Source organism: Anopheles moucheti, chromosome 2 (genome assembly GCF_943734755.1).
Source record: "Anopheles moucheti chromosome 2, idAnoMoucSN_F20_07, whole genome shotgun sequence".
NCBI classification, from domain to species: domain Eukaryota; kingdom Metazoa; phylum Arthropoda; class Insecta; order Diptera; family Culicidae; genus Anopheles; species Anopheles moucheti.
The window spans coordinates 21,730,912-21,756,448 of record NC_069140.1 but is presented as its reverse complement, the minus strand read 5'-3'; the positions used below and the strand labels follow the sequence as shown (position 1 = coordinate 21,756,448).

Here is a 25,537-nt window from a genome sequence, read left to right as displayed (position 1 = left end):
GCGAATGATAACGTGAGTATGCGATATCAATATGTTATGTACAAACATGGCGGAGCCTTGTGCGGATCAGATTGATGTCATCTCCTTTCATGGATGCTCTCTTGGTGTCAGAAATCACAAAACCGGTCGCTTTTTGGTGGCTCCGATCGCGCATGCGCGGAGACTTCGACGAAACGAAAAGCGCTTTAAAATAATATGCAATGGCGACTGAGAGACCGTGCGCTCCTCTAGCTTTTGTGAGGTGGACATTAAATAATTACGGTATTAAATACATTACAATAAGTATTTTATTAAATACTTAAATACACTTAATTCTTTCCATTTTGCTCTCTGTTGTCCCCCAACAAAGATTGTCATCAAGAAGAAGAATAACCATGTGGGAATGTGGGAGGCAAACAGTATCGCGAGTCAATCTGCTGATATATGTGATATGTGATATTAACATCTATTGTACTGCTCTTTATCCGTATCGTATGGTATCCACGTCCTTCGGGCACCGGCCGGAATATTCATGCAAACTATATACTCAGTACATAACCGCATGCAATTATGAGGCGCGATCAGCATCTGCTGGTGGCGACGCTTTCTTCTACAACGCTTTTACGTACGTACGTGTTTATATGAAGTATTTTGTGGACAGTGTTTTTGTGTGTTTATTAAAAGTTTATTTAATAGTTCGATCTTCGGATTCGTGGTTGAGTTGAGAAAAGGGATTAACGGCGGATCAAACGGTAGACGGAGTAGGTGGTCGCCTAGGGCCTCGCCGTGTTGGGAGCCCCAAAAATTGTGTGTAGTAGTTCTATACATAGGCCCAGTTTCCTTATGCTAGAGGGGGCCCCGAAGAGTACCACAAGAGGCCCCTGCCGAAATTTGACCGCGAACTACCCGTGGGATGATTCAAAGTGAGTTCAGGGGCCCCTTCTTACTGCGCCTTTAGCTTTGCCTCATTTCAAGGGCCTCAATGTCCATCCTCCACCCCGGGAGGAAGGAGGCTTCGTCGTTTTTGAAATTAGAGGCCCCAACTAGAATTCCGCCCTGGGCCTCCAAGGGGGTTGATCATCAAACTGTTCATTACACTAACGGATCGTATGGAGAAACCACATTTACTTTCGGGACTTTGTATTATTACCACAAACTGGCGCAAAACTGGTGTTAATAATAATCAAAGATTTTTGTTTCGTTTTATTACTGCATCAATATTGTTTCACACCTTTGAATACTTTTTCACTCGTTCCTTGCATTCCATACACTACCACAAGAGCGTTGTTTTTTTCCAATTTTCCTAGTTAATCCTTGTTATTTCTCCCTTTTTGCGTATGTAAAATTTCAGCGCAGAGCATTGTTTCGTTCCCTGGGACACACGTATGTTGGGGTTTGCGGATTGAACGAGTTTTCTTCAACTCCATCTTACTGTCTGAAAGTTTTCCTTCACTTTCGAACGCATTTTGATCGTTTGTTATTGTTATCTACACTGTGCACACATGATGGTTGGCTTAATTGTTGACCAAATGTATCAAACTTATCACCGGAGGGGTCTTTTCTGCACAACTGTTGCTGTTGCTGTGGCATTTAGCCAAATTAACGTGTTCCCACAACTATTGCCTGGTGTGCTCTGCGTGCTAATGCGTGATATGAATGGGGACACCGTGTACTTGGAGTGGCATATGAGCAGGGAATAAACAATTCGGAAGCGGCGAAACCGCCTTTTGTTTGATTTATAATAGTGTACATAAATTTCATTTTAGCAAGTGCGGGTTTCTCAACGCCGTATAACATTTGCCAGAGGCCGTTTTTGCTGTTTTGCAAAGCAGCATTTTTCAATGGATATGACAATTTTGTACAGCCCAACTACTGAAATGCAATAACAGCTCCGGGCAACATCGATTTAGAAAATTTGAATTCTACAATGCTATTAAAATATTAAATAGCAAAAGAAAGTGGCGAAACTATACACATCGCACATCGAATAGTTGAATTTTTCACGAAACAACTGCAAATCATTTATGCTTTATCGTATAGAGAGCGCCCGTCGCAAATCAACATTAACTGTTTACTTTTCCATACTGTTTCCTATAGTTTTGTCCTTCTGCTCTCTATACAATGTGACCACCATTTAGAAATGTTGTTATTTCTGAATTTGTATTCGGAAACGCACAGTTATATTCTTCAAGAACTCAATCGCTTCAATAATGTTTTTGTTGCGATCGGCGACCTAGCCAAATAAGTATCAGTTGTAGTACACCCTAAATGATGACAAGCACCTGAACTGTCGACACCCACGGCAAAGGACGTATGTTTAGTAGTTTGATTTCATGCCTATCTATTGCGGGAAACTCAAAAAGAAAACTGAATTCCTCCGTTCACTAATACTGCACAGGCAGGAAAAGGGTTTCCTTTGGCGCTTCGTTACCGCTTCTTTCCTCCATAATATTATTATGTAAATTAGTCTACCTGTTCAATTTCACACATTTCAGTAGTCAGAAGCCAACGATGTCCACGTCGGTATCGATAGTGTTATCCGAATCCGAGAGTTTATTTAAACCGAGGGAAGCATAGTGCTATTGATCACTTACCAAACCAAAACGGAATTTAACACTAATTATCGCGGGTTTAGTATCAACGCCTTATCCCATGGAGAAAGGAAATAATGAGGATTTCTTTGATTGTTGGCCAAATTCTATGGTATTGCTTAACACACGACCAAAGACGGGCGGTCAAATTTGAATGTTTCCACTTTTGGTCTAGCATGTACCAAAACTTATTATACACAACAAACCATCTTAGGTGCTAGGGAAGCAGTAGGGTACTATTTTTGCTTTGCTCTCATGGACTTCCTACCTCATCCTATTTGAAGCTTCCCACTTTTCCACATAGTTGATCTGTGTCGTTCCATTGCCACTCCAAATCTGGTCACAAATCCTTATTCACTACTCGTATTCTTTAACACTTTGCTATACCTTCTGCACCTACTTCTGTTGCACGATGGTCTGCTCTCATCATCAACAGCGTCATGTACGGCAAAACGAGGAAACAATGCAACAACGATGCACATCCCAAACCCCAGCAGTCACCAGCTTCCTCTCGCACTTGTTTATGTTCTGCGTACCTTCATGTTCCGTGTTCAATCCGTTTTACGTATTACGTATCTTGCCGGGGACATAGTTTTTGTCGATGGCGGCCTCTTGCAAAAACATATGTAAACACCGTTCGTTCTGCGCGAGTGGGTGGCCCGCAATTTTATTGATAAACTGTTCCAGCCCTTTTCGTCGTTCCTCGATAAAATTTTCGTCAAATATTCCATCGTCACCGCGGAATGGCATCTGCCTTTTCCACGCCTTGCCAGGTAGCGGGGGAACAACAATCTAAAATATAAAAACAGACGGGAGACATGGTTTTAAAATATTGTATACACATTGTTAGTTATTGGTTTGATTCCTTCTGCCCAATACCATGCTGGATGAATCTATAACTCAACTCATCAATTTCAGTGGCTGCTGGATCCGTCCGTTCCGTGGACGATCGTATATTTGCGCTCAACGATGATCATGTTTGTTCATTTATTTTTTCATTAAACACAAAACAAAGTATATTACACGTTAATTTAGCCAAGAAATTACACGTTAATTTTAGGCCTAGAAGAAATTAAATCAAAGTATTCTAAAGTTTAGAAAAAAACGTGGCGGTTGGTACCACCGTTCCCGTTTAAATGGAAAGTGATAAGCAAAGAGGTGTTTAATGAATTCTATCTTTTAAAACAATTATTTCCAGAATGCTCAAGCAATTGGAATTAATGTTTGTACAATTCATTGGGTATGTTTTGTCTACATATTAAAAGGTATGTACGTTTTACTGCATTTTATACATTTGAATTTGAAACAGTTTATTTTGTAAAACATTGGTGAGTAAGAAAACAAATTAGAAATATAACATCGTAAGTTTGTTGTTGGCGGGGCAAGAGCAGAAGTAGACGCAGAAGAGGTGGAAGCGCGGTAGTTATTTAACTATTTAAAGAAATGGTGAACTAAAAAAAAATTTTTTCAAGCGTATATTTCTCACTTGGTTATTTCATTGCCACCTTCAATACCCACTATATACGTGCATTAATGTATTTGAATTCAACAAGGAAAGTTAATTGTTTAATGTACACAAAATGCAACAACAACAACAAAAAACGGCCGAGTGCAATAGCTTACCTTGCTGTCGCGCTCCAGTTCGTTCCTGAGCCATTCGAAATCACTGTACCGGCGACGGACGCTAGATTCTTTCACTTTAAACACCGGCAGGTTTGTCTGGAGAAGAGAAACAAAACAATACGGGGTTGCTAATGAAATACGGGCCATTCAGACACCACCAGGGTAATAAAAACGGGAGAGGATCAGCTGAATCGATGATTAGTTTATTTGCTTTTTTATAGTAACCATTCGAACACCTCTCATGGAAACACAACAAAAAAGGTTTATGTTTGTTTGTTTTTCCTACAATTTCTATAATTGGATCAATATTATTTGATGTAACAGGCAGTAATTCAATTGCGAATATTAGGCCACCACCTTATTGCATATAGTAAGAAAGGAAAAAGGCAATCATTACGCAAAAAAAAGGAATAACCTTTTACCGTCGCAGCCACAACACAAAATCAATTAGAACTGTTTTTTTATATGTTGATGGTCTAACTTGGTAACATTTGCATTAAAGGCGGTAGACAGAACTCTATTCGTTCGCCACTGCTAATTGAAACGCCTACTTTTACACTACTGTTTGTCACTCAATCGTACATCGAATGGAGCTCATGGGATGTTGTCGTACATTACCATAAAAGCAATGATTTAGAAAACTTCAAAAACTGCCACTTTCACATTGCACTTGATTAATCGTTTGAATAACGTGATGTGTAATCACCATTGAGTAAAAATAGTCAATAACTTCATTCCATGCGGCGATGCGAAGTGTTTGTGTTCACACTCGCTCACTACACAGGTAAGTGTCAATCGAAACCTGTTTACAGAGCTATTTACAAAATTCAATAAGAGATATGTGCGAATAAAACCATTCTACGCTTCGTACTTTCTGTCGAATGCAATAGAAACTGGAAGGGATACAAAATCGTTCATGTGCAACACGTGGTTTTTTATGCCATCTCGCGGCGGTCCAATGAAAAGAAGGACAAAGACATCGCCAGACAACGGACAACGAGATCTTCTTCAACAGTCATCATCAAGTGCAAAGGCAGTTTCGAGGCTGTCACAGGAAGGGAAACCTTCACCGAAGGGAAGGTGATGATTCACACGTTAGTGGAGCTGGTGATACGCTGAAACCACCATCCTTCTTCTATCTCAATTGGAACAAACCTCGTTAGCATTGCGTACGCCATTCGACGGGGAGGCGTGTACATGAACTGCGAGTATCGATTCACTTTCATTGGGGGTCGTTGTCGCCTAGTACAGATAAAAACTGAATGAAAAATTGTCTGTTAAGGCGGATGTGCTCCCAGACGTTTCCGGAGCCTGTGTAAGGGTTTAGATTCCGATGGAATCTTTTGGGATCAGAATATTAGGAATGTATCGGACAGTGCGCCTTAAAATGTAAACAAAGCGGTTGACCAATGTTTTTTTTCGATTCGTTTCACTTGACGATCTTATTTTATCTCTGAATGAATCATGGTGAGGAACAGGAATAGGCGGCCCGTATTATCATGGGGGTCAATTGAGAGAGCACCATCCCGAACAACGTAACGCTTACCCGCATCCGCACTTCGTAGTCGGTGTAACGTTTCTTTCCGGCCGCAATCGTTGTCATCGGATTTACGACATCAATTTCGAGGAAGTTGGCCGGGATTGCGTACGCATCGTCGAGTGTCTGTTTTTTCACATTAAGCCGTCGGGTCGCGTCAGCCGTGTTGTCCGATTCCGCCATCATGGTTGCAAATGGATCGTTATCTAGCCCCGTGTAGTTAGAGTTGCGATACCTTACACCGTTAAAATCCGCCGGGAAATGATGATTCCGCGATGGACACTTCGTGTGCTCGTTGCTGCACCCGACCGACCGAGGTGCTGCAAACCCGGCAAAGATTAGCCGTAGTTTGTGCTGATGAGATTTCTCTTTTGCGTCAGCGGGTACACCAATTTTCAGCCTCAACTTAGCAACCTCCGAATGGTACAGGGGGCTCTTGGAGATAAATCCGAAACACTACAGGGGCGTACGAACACCACCAATGCTGAGCCCGTGTAGGAGATGCACTTCTATCTCGGAAGTCACTGCTCCAGGAACTGCTTATCACACCCGGGTGGAGGAAACGGAATTATCAGAGATTTTTTTCACTTCACTACACTGCTAGCGCATATATGCACGCGCCAACTACACCACCATCAGGGGAATGTATGTGGACAGGGAGATGAAAAATAACACAACACGCACACACCTCACAGAGCTGCTCAACTGTCACACCAAAGTAGTCCGGGCCGGAATGAAACGAATAAAAAAATACTCGGCTCCGTAGGATTACTGTTTGTGGGTAGGGCTTTGTCCAATTGTTTGCCTTTGCACAAGGAAACTAATTTAATTAAATACCCTCCTAAGTTGGCTGGCCTTATTGCCGCTAAATGCGGAGTATGTAAGACACTCTAGAGACTCACCGTCTCTAGATTTTTCTACACATAACAGAACCAGCCCGATGGCTCACCATCAACGATTCAACCGAAAGGACATTTATGGTAAAGTTTTTTCGCACTTTTTCACTTATGTTTTGCACTTTTCAATTGGGCAAAGAAATGACTCGCTAAATTGTATCTCTGTAATGCATCTACAGTCGACCGCACGCTGTTACAAAGTTAACGGGACACAAACGTCGTACGAATCCAGTCTGTTTTTTTTTCATTGCTAATGCATGCCGCCTCTGTCTTGCATGTACGATGTTTGATTGCTTTCTTTCTCTGTGTTTGTCACTCTGTTTACTGCACATGGTGGAGTACTCAGGCTTTGTTTAGCGTACCGGGATTTCAACTGCCGATTTAATTCGTGTTTGTTAGCCATTGTTTTGAGTGTCCTTTTAATTTTCTTTAGAAATTAGGGTTTTAAATTCAACAAAGCAGTACATGTGCACGTTTTTACAAACTTGGTTTGGTTTTGTGTTTCGTTTTCTTGTATATTACATTACTTTTAATTAATGGCTCTTTAAAATCAGTTTTCAGTTCGTATGTTCTCAAGATCATTGTTACCTGTTACGTTTTTATTTTCTTCAAATATCGTGGTTTCCAATAAGGCCTTGCAAAGCGCATTCAAAAGAATATTATCATTATAAATGTTATTTAATTCGAAAAAGTTCAGTAAGTAAAAGCTCACCACAGAAATCAACCGTTTTTTTTTGTTCATGATCTTAAACATCAACATGAAAATAAAAAGGATTCTAGGAAATTTCGCTGATTGTTACCGAAGAAGTAAACCGATTCGTACCTGTACCGATTCGTAACTGTACCTTGGGCGAAAAACTGTAGAAGTCGTTGGACTACTCAGGATTCGTAAATGTACGTAAATCGTAAAAAATGTGCTTCAAGTAGTGGCGTTATGGTTCTCCTTAGCACATACAAACGTTTATATATAGAGTAGCTTACTAGGCCCGTTTAAGGGCTACGCAACAGAACTCTGAGGTGTACGCAAAGGAGCTTTCTTTCCGAGACTTTGCTAATGTTGTTAAATCATGTTTGAAAGTACACCTCTCTAACACCGATAATGCCGTAGCAAAATTATAGGCCCCCTTTAAAAATTCCGCCTATTCTTCTCAAAACTTCAAGCAATACAACCGGCTTTGGCCAGCTGCAGGAGTCTCGAGTCGAGCACCGTCATCTACCAATCTAATATCCCGCCTTTTTTGAATATCGCATCGACGCCAATACTCCTTCTCAGTTAGGGGACGTCTACGTCTGCCTATATGGATGACCTGAAAAGACTTTACGAGCTGGATCGTCCGGTGCCATGACCAGCCCAGCAAAATGCATTCAAACATACCCATCAATTGTAACATCTTCTCATCATTTTCATTATACGGTTATTACTGGTACTGGAAAGTAATCTCTCGTAGGCTGGTTTTGTTCTGTTGATCTGCTTTTTAAATGCATTTTCCATGTTCTACTATTCCATTACTATTCTACTATTTACATGACGGTCTGTTTCTACCACAAAACCTCGAAAAATGAAAGCACTTGCTGTGAGAATGGGGTTTATCAATAGGAATGTTTGCCGGTGGCATTTTTCGCTACCTTTTCCAAAAGTCCAATTTCTAGCTTTGCATGATAATGATTGTGTCTACCGCCACTAATATTACGCACCACGTTGTACTCGGTCGTTAATTTGGTGGGGCAATGCAATTTCGTACGACGCTTGACGCATTCCCAGTACCGCATACGGCCCCGACACCTGTTTACCTTGTAAATGTGTCCACCGAAGACGAGCACCTGTTTCCCTCTGGTCGTGGTTAGGAACCTTGGCTGATTATCTTGCATTGGTAATTTTGTCTCATCCTCATATTTTACTGTGAATCATAAAAGGAGTTTAATCGAAAAAAGAAAAAAAGAAAGAACATAATTAATGCGTACTAAAAACAAAATAAATTATACATATATATCGAATTACATTATTGTTATCCGAATTGGTATAGTAATGAGGTTCTTAACAAAGAAAGTGTAGACAAAATTACAAGCTTAAAGTAGGCATTTCCCGCGAGAATTTCGCGAAAAGAAGAGCGTTGTTTAGATAACTTTCATCACATGTTTATTGTTGTTACAAACTACTCGTGCTTTCGTTCCATTTATAATTCTTCGTAAAATGTCACCGATAAGAATCAATACAAAAAGATTGATGTAAGATTCTGTGACGATGTCATCTTTTCTAATGAATTGTTCGGGGGGAACTGCCTCCCAAATACTGCCACGCTTCCCCAATCAGTTCAGTAGATTTGTGTTAAGTATGCAATAAATCACAATAAATATCTATTATAGTGTAGCTAGAGTAATTTGCATATGCAGGGTGGCGTCTTGTTATTGTTTCCCACAATCCACTTTTTCCATCACGAAACGATGTAATGACTAGAGCTGCTAGTAGAAAAGAATGAAACTTTTCTTGAGATTCTTTATGATTGGTTACAGTTTCTAAGCTAGTTCCGGTTCGCTGTAACGCATCTATTTTGGCACCAAAAAAGGTTTCGCAAAACCTCTGATCGATCTCCACACTCATTAGCCTTGCTGTTTCGCTAGCTGTTGCTTTTTCACAAACAGCGCATGGCACCGTAATTTTCGTTTGAGAAACTTCTCAATACCCTCGTTAATTTCTTCCCTGCTGCAGGTCGCAAACCGTAGCTGTCTTGCCCGGTGCAGCAAACTGATCACGCCCAGCAGATTTCGAAACGGGTGTTGTTCGCCGCTGCTTCGGGCTGCGGGTGATCGCGGCATAAACCCGTACCAACTATAGCGCAGTATCACCGTATAATCGATCGCATGTTCCAGCAGCAACCGCATATGGCACGTTGCATTGTCCAGCGAATTGCCTTCATCCCTAATAACCGAGTGTAGCATTTGTGCCTAAAAAACAATGAAAAGAAACGAGCGGTTTTATCAAACGTGGTCTGCGTATACCTACGGGTGTTTGTTCAGCGGCTATTCTTACACATTTTTCCGTAAAGGATGGATTGCCCAGCAACAGCGTATCGAATTCGTTCAGCTCATTGATCGTTACGATTGGAAACGGTTTCTCTAAGAGATTACGCTGGCTGACGGTGGTACTACCGGATGAAAGTTGGAAAAGCTCGGCAATGTCCAACTTCCGCTTGCGCGAAGCGCTATTCTTTTTCGATGCATTACTTTTCTTAATACTGTCCGTAATATCCTCCATTAAGTGCTGTTCCGATAGGAACGCAAACTCTCCAAAATCCGTACTATCTTCCTCGATTTTAATGGCCGGTTCCATTAAGTTAAACAGTGGCACTGTAACAAAAAGGGAAAGAAAAGTACGTTACTACGCTATTCGCATTACGATTGGTTTTTAATGCACAAAATTATGTATAATGAATTCGGAATTCTTAAAATATTGTATTACAAAATGCACCACACCACTACGACTGTGTACCGACTAGCACTATAGTGTAAACTATATTATTATTTATTGTTACGTTGCAAACTTCTAATCCATGCACCTTGATTGTGTTGCCGTTTTGATGATCTCTATCCAATCTATCCGAGGTCCACGGCATACAGAGTAATTCCAGAAAAAACGCCGTAATCCACACGTTCCTGGTGCGCAGTAATCTGTAAAGAGATTAGGCAGCAGAGTTTGGTTAGAAAAGCGGAGCAAAGTTTCATAACATTGCAAGAGATTCGTGCTTAATAATTACATAATTTCCCTATTCCTATTTTACACTCACCATCAATAAGCGAAGGATTTTGGGGCCTTGGCTACAGTACTCGCTGACCTCACAATTGGTTGCGTCTTTTTCACATTGAAGATTCTGAAAAATACTTTATTTCTGAAAATCTAAGCCAGTAGAATTATTCATACACTACAATTTTAATATCACTACTACAGTATTGAGTTTAGGTTATTCATGTCAAGCTGTCTTTTTTTATTTCATGTAACTAGTTTGGTATGAAAAAGTGCAATTCGTTGCAGCAATTTAGTGTTTTAACTAAGCATTGACAACTCCGTATCAGCATCTTCCATTTGTATCATATCACGATTGGCACGACGCTTTAGGAAGTACTTCCGATTTCTTTTGCGTCCATTGATTTGTCTGATGATTAGTGTTAAGCTATCGCGTAGAATCGTCTCATCGATCCCGTAATCCTTCCATGCTTCTGTGAAAAGCAAAAATAAAAAACAAACAAATATTGGTCATTTCGGGTGTTGGCAAAGAAAATGGCATCACTCCATATCACGCTGCTCACCAATCATGCATTCGGTAAAGATGACATAGCCGAGCATTGCCTTACGCCGTGGTCCTCTGTTACAGATGCCAGAATAATTGTAGCTATACATGGCGGTGTCGGTAAATATCTTCCCAAAAACTGCACCGATTGTTTTACCTTCCTTCATCACGGAACCAAGATGATCCACCTGTGGTACATTTGATAAAGGTAGCGTGTGTAAAGAACCGTAAGTTTAGGTGTATCACAAAAACTCACATATCGCTGCCGCACACTGGCGCTTATTTTAACGCATTCCTCCAGCATTTCAACGTTTTCCTCGCTGTCGATTGGAAACGTGATTGTATAGTTATCCTTCTTATTAGCTTCAACGCTAACCGAAAGAATCATTGTGTCACTGTTTCTGTCTTTAATTACACGGGATTTTACTTCATCTGCGGAATAAGAAAAAAACGATACAGTACATCATTGTTAGCATTATAACACAATTAAAGCACAATTTCTTTTCTTCTTCAGTAGCAATCGGCAAAAATAAAACAATTCAAAACAAATTTGTAACGAATACAACATTACAATGTATTCTGGCATATGATTGTTTTAATGTATATAATTTAGTGAAAAAAAAAACATTGTATAGAACGGACGAAGCAACGATTTGTTGTTCTGCGTTCGGTTAGTTGATTGAAATTTAATTAATTACACAAAAGTATCGATCTATAACGTAAAATTAATAGTAATATTATAAAATAACATCTCCATTTTTTATTCCTTCACCAGTACACGGATGCTTCACCATTCTGCGGAAATACGAAAGGGAAAAAAAAAGAATTGTTACGTGGAATATTCGCATATAAATATGAACAACATTCGCTTACTTATACTTCATCTATCTCCAATGTCACGCAAGGGAGTTTTCTTCACATCATTCAATCAATTCTCTATTTTTCAATTTCTTTTCCTTTAATCTTCGCATTCGTTTTCGATTTCCTATTAGTGCGATCACATCCCGAACCGCTCTGCCTCTTATCTCGGCTGGTAACATTTTGGCCCAGGCAGCTACAGGGATTGAAAGGAGAGAGTGGTAAGACCAAAAAAAAACAAAAACACCTTTAATTGATACGTTTTCTTCAAGAAATGCTAACTGTAATGTGATAAAACAATATTTACACTCGATGCAGTTGGTGAATATGACGTAGTTACGCATGGCCCTTTTCTTATCACGCGTAAAGTTGCAGTGGCCACTGTAGTTGTAATCCGCGAGCGCTTCTTCCGTGAACACGTGCAACAGCGCAAACGCAGGTTTGAGCGGTGTCTTTTGCAGAAAGAATTGCAATATTTTTTCCTAGTGAATAAATAACAGAAAAAAGTGGTATAAATATAATGCTTATACTAAGGAAACTACAAACTACAGCGTCTCTTACGTATTGTAGTTTAAGCTCATCCGAATTCTTGACGCACTGCTCAAGACACTCGATATCGTTACTTGTTTCCAGTGGGAAATATAGTGCACGGGGTATCGTTCCCACGTTTGCCATTTTCGGTTTCTTCAATGTTATCATCATTTTTGTATTTGGTAGAGTTTTATCATAGCCTGCAAGAAAAGTAATAATGCTTGTAAGTAAAATGTAAGTTGGGGAATATTTAAACCAACACAAGTTTAACTTTATCAGGACAATAAAAATAAATCATATTATTTATACGTAAGAGCATGTATATTTCAAAAAGGCATAAATCATAACGGATGATCTATTTTAATTTCTCTTTCGTAAGCCACTCTTCACTAGCCACTATAATCCACCGATCTTTATTAAGCCACATGTTTTGCGTATAGCGTAGTTTACACATCGTACCCGTGGTGCATTTGAATAGTCGATCGAACTCCAAACATTCTTGCTTCAAATTTGACGAAATCTTTTTGCGGCATTGATGTAAGTACTAAAATGAGAGCAAATTAAATGTATGTTAGTGTATCATTTTGAATATTGTTTGTGTTTGTTCACTCGTCTGCCTTAAAGTGGATCGGCTATATTGTAGTATTTTTTTTTATTTGAAGAACTGTTGTTCTGTTACTTCTAAAGTTAAATCCTTTTTTATTTCGTTAGTTTAATTTGCTTTTGCCGTAGCATCATTTGTATCAATTCCGAACGTTTACGTCGTTTGTGATGATGCTGATTACTGTTTTCGTACGCCGCTGTTAATGCGATCTGTAGCTCGTTGATCAGATGCGTCTCATGTAAGCCGTGCGACTTCCAAGCTTCTGCAAATGCGGATGATAAATTATTTGCACGCATTTTAATACGATCAATCACAATGGGATGCCCTTTAATGCCATGCTTACCTAACATGCATTCGGTAAAAATCTTGTACTCCTTCATGCACTGTTTACTACTGCTGTCAGCTTGATGCTCTGAGCTCTGCAAGCTAAAATTGTACACTGACCAGTGGCTGAAGAAAAGTTTGAAACATTTCGAAACCCGCTCCGTAGATGACTTTTTAGAAGCTAAATAACGTATCTATTTTGAAAATGGAAGATATAGATGAAAAAGCGATTTATAATATAAATATTGTTTTGTTTCGCTGTTATAAAATTACTCACATACTGCATTCGCACGGTCGGGTTCGTGCGGACGGCGTTCTCGAGCCGTTCGATATCCTCCTGGCAAGACAGGGGGAAGCAAAATCCGATGATGCCTTCGTTAGGTACCGTTTTTATGTGAAGTATAATGAACAAGTATAGCGATTGATTCAATGGTTTGAGTTAAACGTATGTACGCAAAAATAAATGACAAATATCAGTATATAATTCATGTACTGCAGATAAAAGTTAACTTTATCGTTCATTTTTGCGTAATTCAGCAAAAAAAAAAAAACATAAATTCACACATACATTGTGGCTTCATCTACAATTACATATAATGGTTAGACTATCATTTTTATTCACTGCTTATCTGAACGTGTCTAAAGAATTATAAAATGAATAGAAATTTAAGAATGCATATAATTTGGATAATTTCGTCTGTTTTCTTTCTCTTTCACGCTCATGGCACTACTCTTTACGATACTGTTAACGATCACGTTTGGCGACGTTTTGGCGTTTGTTCAGTATCGTAATTATACGTTGCAGCTCACTGCTTAGCTTAAATTTGTCATAACCATGTTCTTGCCAGGCATCTGCAATAACAAAAAAAAAACGGAAAGATTGAAATCAAGTTACACTTATTATGATTGTCTTAAAAACGATGCAAACATACCGAGCATACAGCTGGTAAATATCTGATAATGCTCCAACGATTTGCGTTCCTTTTTGTTGGACCGGGCTATCTTCCAACTGAAGCCAGTCATCGCTTCGCTGGTGAAAAACTTTCCGAAACATTCGCTGATATCGGTGCAGAACGCTTTCATGCACCGGAGGAATTCAACCTGCGAAGATATAGATTTCAAATACCACGATCAATGAAATGTTCAATGCTCGTTGGCGAGAAACCGAAATCGAAACGTAACTTACATATTGCATTCTGATCTTAGGATTTCGATTCACCATCAGTTCCAATCGTTCGATATCTTCCTCGCATTGTAGTGGCATTGGGAAACCACTGATCGTAAATGGTTTGCCGGAACTGTAACACTTTTGTCTGTAGTATTTGTCGTCGATGTTTCTCAGCTTTCGAGTAATGGTGCGAATTTCGGTGTTGGCAGAGCTTTGCGATGATTTACATTCTACCTGTAATTCTGCCAGCCGTTTTTTCAACCTTTTCATCTCTAGCAGCAATCCTGCAACGATAAACCAGAGTTTTATGTTAGAAATAGTTAATATTTAAACACATTAATTATTAATAAAACCAAAATCCCCTTTTTATAACGCATACTGTTGCTTGGTCGTTAAGAGTTACCCATCTACTGCTGGCATGCTGTAACAATAAATTGTATTATATACATAACAAAAATTCGAATGAAAAGCCCAACTCGTTTGAGAAATAATTGTGTGACCTTGTCTTAATGAGGCTGTTAAAAATCGAAAAATCGATCATTCATCTTTTCTTATGCAAATGTGTTTTATTGTTTGTTCTGTCAATCTGTTCTGGCTGTAACAAGCTCTTTTTTTAATGTAAAAAGAATAAGGGTACACTTTCTTAAAAAAGAAAACAACATTACACAGTTGTCTTGTACGAACAGACATCGAGACATAATGAAATTAGTTTAACCGAAGCGTAATCGGTATAGTGTGTAACGAAAAGCATATTATTAGCTTCTCAAAGATACATGACTTTAGTACGATTCACAACTCCTCGTCGATCATTTAAAGAATCAGGGATGAATCTAAGATATCATGATCATGATTCTATGTTTCTGAATCTACGGAATAGAGATGCGGAGTCATTCGTACAGTTCAAAGAGGGTTCACCCACCGAACACTAGTATTGTTGTTGTCAAAAGAACATGTTCAAGTTATCTGTGCAATCGGTTACATGTGGTTACACATGTGGATGTGATTTTCGCAAAACGTGTAATTACAATGCACAAAACAACTGCATCATACTACATGTGTTATTGTAAATATCACGAAACATTTTTAAACATTATTGTACCAATGTTAAAATGCCGCCACAGCGCGGTTAGTAGCGTACCCGGCTACCGTTATTTTGTTCAAGATTACGCTTCCAATCAAACTAGCTTCTTTCCTCTGATGCCATTGTCTGGCCATTCAACAAGTGTTCATTCCAGTTTAAATGCCGGCATCAATTGCTTTTCCATATTCTTCCTCGCCCGGAAAGTGCGCTGTCTCATCCGGTTGCGGCTATGCTTAATGGCCGATGTCAGCTGTGTTTGCAGTGTGTTGTCATTCAGACCGGTAGTTTCGAAGGCTTCTACAAAACCAACATATAAAGGCACCGACCAGTATCAGAAGCGATAGTGTTGTTGTTAAACGAACGGAAACAGAAGAAAGAAAATAAATAAAAGTGGTGAGAAATAGGTTTCATTTTACAAAATGCTCTAAAATTGTAAGATCATGTGCACTTACCAATGAAACAGTCATAAAATACGGAATACGATTTCATGGGCCTTTTCGGCCGACCGGGTGTATTGGAACCGTTCAAGTTGTATGAAACAAGAGCATCGTCGGAAAATATGGTTGTGATAAACTTATCAATCATCATATTTTTTGGCTTACGTTGAATGAGAAATTTAACCTGCAAAGCAAATGAAGATCAATACCATGTTACACTACAAAATGCACAAAACACACGAAAGCGCTAGAAACAGTGATATCTGTGCGAACCGCGATACTTACATATTTCTTTCTAACATCTTTGCTGTTCTGAATGGCGAGTTCTAGCCGCTCCACATCCAAACGATCCTGCAGTGGAAATTTGAATCCCGCTACCGGCGTTACTTCTCGGACAGTCGAATTAATGGGATTTTGTGTGGTTTCGAATGATTTCGACCGTTTTAAGTCGTTTGTACGGTTACGTGTTATCGCACTATCGCGACATCCGCCACTCGACTGTCGTTTATGTTGTGAAGTTTGACCAGCTAAATTTGTAGGAGATGCAAAGAAAAAAAAACAATGCAAGGCATTAGTAAAGAATTTACGAAGTATATAAAAAAAACACACATTACAATATCTACCCAATTCACTAAGAAATATAAGAACACAAACACACATAGTAGGATAGTTTATTGGGCATTATTTAACTCAAGCTTCGATCGTAGAAGGGACACACTACCACTATGCCGTTACGAACCGTGTGCATTTGTGAACTTTTGGTGCACTCGCAGATTTCAATTTCAAGGCGATTATAAAGCCCAACGGATACATCTTTCTCGAAGAATTCGGTCGTTGCATCTAAGCGATCGACGATTTTCATTGTTTTCCTGTAATTAAAACATAGATTAGTTAATCAAATTTATGTATTAGAAATATGCTTTATGATCTCACGAAGTAATTATATTTAAATCTTTTGCTAAAAACTAACGCATGATGATTTCATTGCCAGCACAGCATTGCCAAACCCATCCGTTACAATGGCACACAAGCGATATTCATTTAAGTTCAAAAAACAACTTTCTTGGTGTATTTAATCGTGAAAATCAATGTTACAAAGGAGTTCTACCGCCAATCTGCGAAGAAACATTCTACATTCTACGGAATTAGGTTAGTTGAGGTGAATTTGTTACTATTCGGCATTCCATCCTTTAACCGCGTTGTAATTCAAAAGCATCTACTACATTTCCCTCACTCGTTAAACAATGGCTGGTAGTCGCTACTCGCCAACAGTTACTTCTTTAAACCATGACTTTCGTCAAAGCAATTCACACACGTCCACTGCCCAGCTGGACATGCGGAACAGTACGTGATGATCTTCTGCAGCTTCTTCTTGTACTCCGGATCTTGTATCTTTCTAATGCAGCTCACACAGAATCCGCGAACGCGTGTCTTCACCAGCTTAACCAACGTGTGCCCGTTGGACAGCTGCTTCACAATATCGTCCGGGTTGGGGCGTGTGTTGTGCAGCGTTTTCACGGTGTTCACATTCGGCTTTACAACCTCTACGGTGCTGTTGTTTAATGCTTTTTTAGCTTTTATTAGTGTGGGCATTAATTTATTGTCGTTAAGCACGGCCGGAGTTCCATGATGCGCTAGCAAGGACGATGCAGACGTGCCGGCGTCAGCGGTGATTGTGATTTTCCTTTTTGCCACCACCGATCGATTCGTTTTAAACAGTGTAACGTCCGGTAATTTTCGTGTTAATTCATTCGATAAATCAACTTCCAAACCTAAGCGGCCTAATGATACAGAGATGTAAAGAGAGAGGAAGACAATGGAAACAAAAAAAAATTAAACATGTTTGCTAAATGCTATTATAAAAAATCTTAATTATAACAATGTCTGCACACAATCATAGTTGGCAGTAGTCAAGCATCGAAATCAAACAAACATTATTTAGCGTTAGTGAAGTTGCTGTTTTATTTATTGATATGTTTATCGCTTCCTTTGCTCTGTTCGCAACTATCAGGATGTAACTGAAAATAAACAAAAAAAACTGTATTAAACATTGCAACCACATTCACCAGCTCTTCCTTACATTGAAAATCGGCAATGCAGCAGGCATGATGCGGCCGTAATTTTTCGGCTCGTGATTATGTGTCGTATCAATGATGTACAGATCTTTGCCCTTCGTTTTCAGCGTGGCACAACACTTATGCTTGCGATACTCGGTGCACCGCCAGTAGATGATGTTTGCTAACCCGTTGATGCTTGCCTTCGAAAAGCTAAAGTTGTGGTACACCAAATTACCCCGCTGATTGTATCCGTAGGGATCGTTCGCCTTTTCCAAATCTCGTTTGCCACGTCGCGTTGCACACCTGCGGATGTCCATTGTTTTGGTTTCGCATCCTGCAGATGTCCGTTGTGGAGTATCTACAATTTTAAGAACAACAGTATTTAGTTAGTTCAATGTATGGTAAGATTTCGAGCTTCTTCAACTACAAAAAACTCTTTTTACAGATCGTTCAAGTGTTTGTAATTTTAACGTACGCATGCAGCGCCAATACATTTGCAAGGATCAATTTTATTGCACCATCGCACCATTAAGCCGCCGTTCGGATGCCGTCATGTCAATATAGCTTAGTTTGATGTTTATTTTGCTTACTTTCATCATTACAGTGTTCTGCTTCGGATTGTATTCGAGAGCAAAGTTTTAATTAAAGATTTAACTATCGATTGATTGGGGATTTTGTGGTAATTTTCTGCAAAAAAAAAAATCGATCATTATTAGTCTTGCCGTCAGTGTGGCCAATTATTGAGCATATATTGTTCTTACCTGTTTCCTTTTTTGTTTACGCTCATTTAGCAAGTTTCGCAATACTCCATGCCGTCGCCGAAGCATGCACACTGGATGATTGTGTTTACTCGCTAGAATTTCCAGCTTTCGCTCCGTGCCGTACGTTTTAGCACGAGCAGTACATCTGTGGAAATAATAATGTGTGGAATTAGGCTGGTATAATTGTTCATTGAATACCGGCACCCTACCCGAGCGGTCTGTAGTGTACGCAGCGATACGTAATTACATTCTGTTGAATACGATCACGAGCGAAACGGTAGTTATCGATGCTGAGCTGCAATCCACCACGGGAGGAGACAATATATTCTACCTTCGGTTTGCCTGGTGAGATGGGAGCAAGAAAATAAAAGTATTATTAAATGTTGCTCATGCTCGAAGTAGTTGTGTTCTGTTCTGTACAGCAATGTTTTAATTAGTACGACTAAAAACTCATTCCTAAGAAACCAAAATATCTAATCGATGTTTTATTAAGAGTGTACATTCTTCTTTGGAGGGCGTAAAGTTCCGCGAGGTCGGCGCTGCCTAACGATATCATGATTATGTTGTTCAGCACTAAATTGAAAGCGTTGCTCATTATTCAATTTGTATGCTGGCCGTTCAACGATTCGTGCTTTGCAGCTGTAAATGGAAAAATTTAGTAAAATGGAAACGTTTTATTAATGCAAAAAGATTCTGGTCATAATGTGATTAACAGGTTGCTCCTGTTGACATTATATACACTATATTTTACTTACCGGAAAGCTTGCGACTGTGTACATCGCCAGCTGCATGAGTTCTTTCGTACCTTCTCCCGTACAAAGCTGTACCCTTTCACGATGAGTTGCACATGTCCTTTGGTACTCAACGCGTATGATACTAAAATAAAAAGGGATACGTTTACATTTTAATTAAAATAGTAAAATGTGTTATCCGAGTAACTTAAATGAAAACAGTTGAAGTGGTATCATTACTTGAATTGGTCCGTGTTGCTTAAGACTTTTGAAACACACTAGTAAAAACAAAACGGTTAATAAATTGCATATCAGGAAGCAACTTTAAATTAACGATATATGCACGAGAAAACAGGAAACATTTATTAAATTAGTAAGGATAATAATATCATAATATCCATAATATAGCATAATACGCATCCGTTCTGAAAGTACGCTAAACATCATACCATGCTACACCTTCATAGCAATAGTGTGATGAAGCTTCTAATTTATAACGCATTGTCTTTAGCTTTTCGTTTCGTTTGCCACTTATGTCGTAAGTTCTCGCGAAACTGTTTCATTCGATCCAACACATCCTTCGATCCGGGTATCGATGACACAATGGGATCAGTTTTGTGATTATGTGAGGTGTTGTATTCCAACAGCTTGCCGTCCCTCTTACCCGAAGTTGTAACAAATGCTTTGCAACTGAAAGTAAACATACAAAACAAGAAACTGGAATGAAATAAGTACTATATGGTTAGCAATTTCCTGTGTTGCGTACCCGTGTAGTTCCCGTTTGATACAGGTCCAAATGATTTTGTCGTCTAATTGTGTGCGCTTATTGAAGAGTTGCCCATCGAGCAGCACCTGCACCGGGCCATTTTGACTCAAAACAAACATTGGGCGTTTTAGCATTTCTGAAAGTGTGTTATAAAGCAAAATCAAGATTTAGTGCTTCATATTTCGCAACGGTAAAAGGAACATACGGTCCTTTGTTTGATTGGTTGCATTTATGCTAATTATAAATTCTTACATAATTGTTTTATTTTATTTTTGTAAAAAACACATCAAACCATCATTACTTTTAATATAAAAAATCGTTTTGTATGGTCTTTTTTACAGAATTAAATTAGTTCAGCAGCACAGTGTTTCTGGTTTCTATCGTTTAGCTATTATCACATCGGTTCGGTTCACAAACTACTGTTCACAGACTGTTCTTCCACGTTGTGGTTGATCATGTGTGCAGCTGAGCAGTTAATAAAAAAATAAAACACAGACTCTAATGTTTTAATAAGGTTGAAAGGTTTGGCAGCTTCTTCGGACAGCACGTGGAAGCGTGTGTTGTGGAAAATATTGTATTGTCGTTTTCAATGTTTACAGCTTGAAATTTTGTTCGTGTCGTTTCAATTTATCGTTCAGATTGTTGCTTTTTTAGATTTTTAATTAGCTTCGCTCGAGCACCCGGCTTGCGTCGTTCTGTAACAATCGCATGATTGTGGGTACCACGAAGTGTTAATTTCTCAAGAAATGCTCCCTTTTCCTGCGTCGAAGAAATGGATGTAGCCCGTGCTGTACAGCTGGAAAGCAAACGAAACTTTAGTATACTAAACGTAAAAATTCACTAGCCATACTGATGAAACTTACCAGAACACTTTTGCCTGCGTGCAGTTCCAAAAGGAAGTATTTTTGCGAGTTTTATCTTTAGTAAACAGATAACCGTCTACGCGAAGCTGCGTGTAGCCACGTTTGGTTTCTACAAACGAGGCATGTAAGTATGGAGCTGGAAAGGGATGCATAACACAACAACATTAGCAGTTGGTAAATGTTGCACGTCGCACGTTCTGTTGAAACTTCTCGCTGTAATGATAAGTAATTCGGGTTTGAAATCGATGCAACATTTATTGCCAATGTTGAATGTTTTTCCTTTTTTTATTAGTTCATGAACAATGGCTTGTGTTTGTGCAGCATGCTGAACCATTATGTCCCAAGTTCAACACCTTTAATCTCCCAGTTGTTCAATTGTATCGTTTGATACACTGTTAGACTTTGATCGCTGCCTATTCCAATGTTTCATAAGCTCTTTGAGGGTACCACGCTTTCGACGTTTGTGAACCAGGTCATGATTGTGTTCCGAATGTACAAACTCCAGCATACCGGTCGAGCGCCGCTGTCTGTGTCTTGCGGGGCAGCTAGAGAGAATTAAGCGCAACACAAAAATTAGTAAGCATCCTATTTACTAGCGAGGTAGAGTAGAGTAGATTTCGACTTACCGGAAAGCACGGAACTGTATGCACCGCCAATAGACTGTCTCCTTATTCATCATATGTCGCGTAAACGGAAAACCATCGATGTATAGCTGTTGCGATCCTTTGTCATTTTTGACGTACTTCAGTTCTGGTTGTTCTTGATAAAAGTAAAGTGAAAACAGAAAGTGGATCGTTACTCAACTGATCGATAAGCAACATCAAATAGAATAAATATTGCATCGCGCTACATAATCTTCTAGAAAACACACCAATGAAATTGTGTATTTATTTTTATTGTTTGTAAATATGGGTTTTTTAATTGTTGCGCATTGTGTTTTCACAATGAATGCATAAAATCTGCCCTCCTATTCCGACTTACAAACTAACGAACGCAAACGAAAACATCAAATCGAAAGGCCATCTGTCTTGGAAGAATCACTTCTGCTTTAAGGTGGTTTTACCCAGTATAGATGGATGCAATTTGGAAGACTCACTATGCGTATGCTTATCGTCTATGATATAGAACAACTTATCGTGCAAAAGCACTTGCGCCTGACATTGATGGGAACTATGCCAAGCGCAACGGAACACCTTGTGATGCTTTCGCGAGTAACGAAACTCAAAATGATGCCCCTGGCAGAGGACGCCCGCTGCACCTTTACGGGTCGGTACGAGCGACATCGGCACCGGTGTACCGTTTGTGATTCGGGAAAAATTTAATGCAGGTTTGGATTGTCTCGGTTCGCGACTGATACCGATTGTTGTGACAGAACACTGGTTCGAGAGCGATTTACGCGTCGAAACAGAGCTAGTTTTAGGGGAACATTTCTTCGGGACTGCCTCAGCACGGCTTAACTCATCCGGCGTCATATGGATCTTTTCCTTCGATGGTACAAAGGTGTTGGCCAAAATGCGTTGAATTTCTGTTAATGTAGCAAAAAAGAAAGAAACAAAACCGTTTCGTTAGGTCAAGCTGCGATCAGTATAGTACAAGCTTAAGTTATCGGGGCAAAGGCTTACCCCGAAATTAACGAATGAAACAAACAATACTTAAGACAAAAAACGAATATAATAATAATAAGTAATCTATAATATAAATATAACTTTCTACTTGGATTAAGTGAAGTAACGGTTGAATGTCGATCATGATCATGAAAAACATATACCTTTCGATTTCGTTTCTATACTGAAACATTTGTTTAACATACTAACAAATTTAAATTGCTAATTTAATGTATAATAAAGCAAACAAATCAACAGTTTGTTTCATTCGTGTGGCAGAAGAATTTATCGGAGTAAACCTTTACCTGTGAAGAACATAACCAATGCGTGGCTCGGCTAAGTCTGTGAATGGCCAAACCGTTTAACACTATCAATCCGCTTATTGCTTCTAGTGGCGCGATCAACTATACGCGCCTTACTGTATCATGCACTCTATCGTTATGCTGGTGTATATCGGGAGCATACTTGCTCCTGCAAGCTCGTATCAACTGGGTGCGTATGATCTATGTTGACCGCATGCGTCATACCGCCGACAACCAGGATTTGGGCAGGACATTGGTTGCGTTTGAACTGTTCGCACCGGTAATAGCTGACACCGTTCGCAGCAAAATGGTACACATAGTGATGCTCATCCAGCACGACCTTCGCCGAACCGAAGCGATTGGTTAGATAAACGACCGGTGTCCCAGGCGTGGCAAGAATCTCATTCAGCGACCGTTTACGCAACCGTCCAACTTCCGCACTACTGGTGGCTTTCGTCACTGGGGCGACACGCCGCCTTTGCTTACCATCAGTGTCGGTGATCTTTTTAACGGGTTGGTAGGCGCGGATGCACGACACACCCGGTTTCACCGGATCCGGTAACTCGAACTCGAGCTGATTGTGTCGATAGTCGGCCTTTCGCTTCTTGTTTTCGATTGTCTCTGCAAAATATTGTTGATAACGGTGGAAACAGAAAGGAGGATGATATTAGTATTGATGTTCAGAATAACATTCGAATTGCATTAAATTTATGTCGCTAGTCGGTTTATGCCAAATGCACTACTTGCAGGATATGGTGAATAATAGGGAAAAATATACTTTATTTAGAAAATTCATATACTTCGACATGCGATGTAAGGTATAAGGCACGAGCTGCAAAACAATACACTACTATTAAACGACGTACAGTGATCATAAATCTGTATCGTGGCTGTGCGTGGCCACGACTTCGTACACTCGCGAAGCTTTAACGATGATCCGTGCCTTACAGTCGTACTGAGCGTGCTGTACACAGCGATATTGCTTGATGCCGCTTTTCGACGTGTGATACTCGTAATCATATCCATGGTACGCCACTTTCATACCACCCAGGCGGCATGGTACAAGCACAACCGGTTCGGACGGTTTCTGCAGGACGGGAGACAGGTCTATCTTGAGCCATTTTGTCTGATCATTTTTTTTGGCACGTTGCCGGCGAGCTGAAAATAAAGGGAGAAAAACAACAGTGTCAGTAAAATTGATGTTCGTTTTCGTTGGGGAAGAAACTTAAATTATTATTTTTAACGAAAGCACAGCACAGCAAGACGGTATTTATTGGTGAGATGGTTTCATGGCTGTTTTTGTATTCACTTTTGTTTCTTTCGAATGCAGCATAACCTTTTAGCTTACTGTACAAAGCAACGCATTCTAAGTAACGCTAAGAAACGCTGATAGTTAAGTAAGTAATAAGTTATACGAGTTGTTAATTTTCTGGAATTGCCTTGCCCTACCAACAAACACTGTTACAATTCCTTTCATCCTGTCTTAACTGCTTGTTTTATCTACTCGAACGCAAAAAAAAATAAATCAAGTAAGTAAAAGTTTTATTTTAAATATATCATCCCTCTCTTTTCATAGACATGCAACTATCACTTCCTTTTTTTCACTAACACTCGCTGCACATCGGTTTTCACATTACTACTTAAGCGAGGATTCGACTCCTCTTTAACTTGGGGTGTCGGGCGCGGTAAATTCAATCCGAGAATATATTCCTTCGATAATGCCACCCGGCGCGGATGGTTGTGCTTTGGATTGGTGATCACGATACGATACATGCCGTCACCCATGAGTGTCGTTACGACGCGCGAGTTGCACCGTACCCGGTCATAGGACGTTCGGCAGGCCCAGTATATTGTGTGATTTTTCGAACTATTGTTTCGCGCATACGTGTATCCGCCAACCACCAGTAGCTTGTTATCGCGCTGCCCTTGTATGAATGTAAGCCTGGGACGATACAGCGTTATGTTTGCGTGTGACGGTATATCTAGAGAAGGGTGGAAAACTGAAACGGATAACATGGTTAGTAAATTTAAACTTTTTAGCTAAACGCATTACAATTTATTATTCGTGGTGCTAGATCAACAATAACGCACTTATCAATTGTAATAACAGTTGTCTCATTTTATTTGTTTCATTACTTTGCTGGTTACACTTTACGCGTTTCTTGCAAGGATATGCCTCTTTTGAGTTGAAAGGTTGTTGATAAATTAAATTCACCGCCATTACATACATGGTTGATACACCTACCTGAAAAAAGAAGACAAAATTATGCTAGTGATGTTTGTGTTTACATAATTGTTATAAAAGTTTATGCATGCACGTAATTTAAAAAACAACTTGTTTTTAACAGGACACTGTAACAAAGTTAACTATATAACGCCGATAAAAATGCGCCCTTTCTCAGTACAGAGACGGAAATGTATTTAATGTAATCTTGCACTTTAAACAATACCCCTTGAGGTTGTTGTGCCAATGAAGAACTACTGCTATTAGACATTTATATCTTAAAAACAATTCATTGATGTTTGTGTCCTATTTAACTT

The 25,537-nt window shown here is 39.5% G+C and overlaps 2 protein-coding genes across 19 annotated transcripts in view; both read right to left on the bottom strand.

Moving 5' to 3' along the window:
- Positions 1 to 1,152: 1,152 nt before the first annotated feature.
- Positions 1,153 to 6,852, bottom strand: LOC128297731 (sorting nexin-12). Its single transcript, XM_053033422.1, has 3 exons — positions 5,740 to 6,852; positions 4,194 to 4,289; positions 1,153 to 3,362 (listed from the first exon to the last, which is right to left on the bottom strand). The coding sequence occupies exons 1-3, from the start codon at positions 5,914 to 5,916 to the stop codon at positions 3,132 to 3,134; spliced, it is 504 nt and encodes a 167-aa protein (XP_052889382.1). The 5' UTR covers positions 5,917 to 6,852; the 3' UTR covers positions 1,153 to 3,131.
- A 1,933-nt stretch (positions 6,853 to 8,785) lies between these two features.
- The window catches only part of LOC128310659 (modifier of mdg4-like), a 45,370-nt gene continuing 28,618 nt past the window's right edge, over positions 8,786 to 25,537 (bottom strand). The window contains exons 5-8 of one of the 18 annotated variants that reach the window (XM_053032745.1): positions 12,329 to 12,498; positions 12,075 to 12,249; positions 11,783 to 11,963; positions 11,549 to 11,704 (exon numbers count right to left, since the gene is read on the bottom strand). In XM_053032745.1, the coding sequence (XP_052888705.1) occupies positions 11,830 to 11,963; positions 12,075 to 12,249; positions 12,329 to 12,498 (479 nt within the window). In that variant the 3' untranslated portion in view covers positions 11,549 to 11,704; positions 11,783 to 11,829. Of the gene's footprint in view, positions 9,570 to 9,654; positions 9,972 to 10,597; positions 10,839 to 10,928; positions 11,098 to 11,165; positions 11,342 to 11,548; positions 11,705 to 11,782; positions 11,964 to 12,074; positions 12,250 to 12,328; positions 12,499 to 12,982; positions 13,165 to 13,245; positions 13,421 to 13,503; positions 13,599 to 13,820; positions 14,079 to 14,158; positions 14,328 to 14,412; positions 14,679 to 14,952; positions 15,773 to 15,927; positions 16,097 to 16,197; positions 16,440 to 16,950; positions 17,694 to 17,846; positions 17,931 to 17,992; positions 18,328 to 18,608; positions 18,657 to 18,730; positions 18,876 to 18,939; positions 19,073 to 19,203; positions 19,370 to 19,485; positions 19,607 to 19,803; positions 20,152 to 20,227; positions 20,364 to 20,839; positions 21,024 to 21,090; positions 21,227 to 21,306; positions 21,636 to 21,716; positions 21,850 to 21,975; positions 22,616 to 22,999; positions 23,618 to 23,862; positions 24,155 to 24,287; positions 24,979 to 25,098; positions 25,242 to 25,537 lie in introns of those variants that run through there. The other 17 variants (XM_053032552.1, XM_053032902.1, XM_053032479.1 and 14 more) reach the window with 17 other exon arrangements.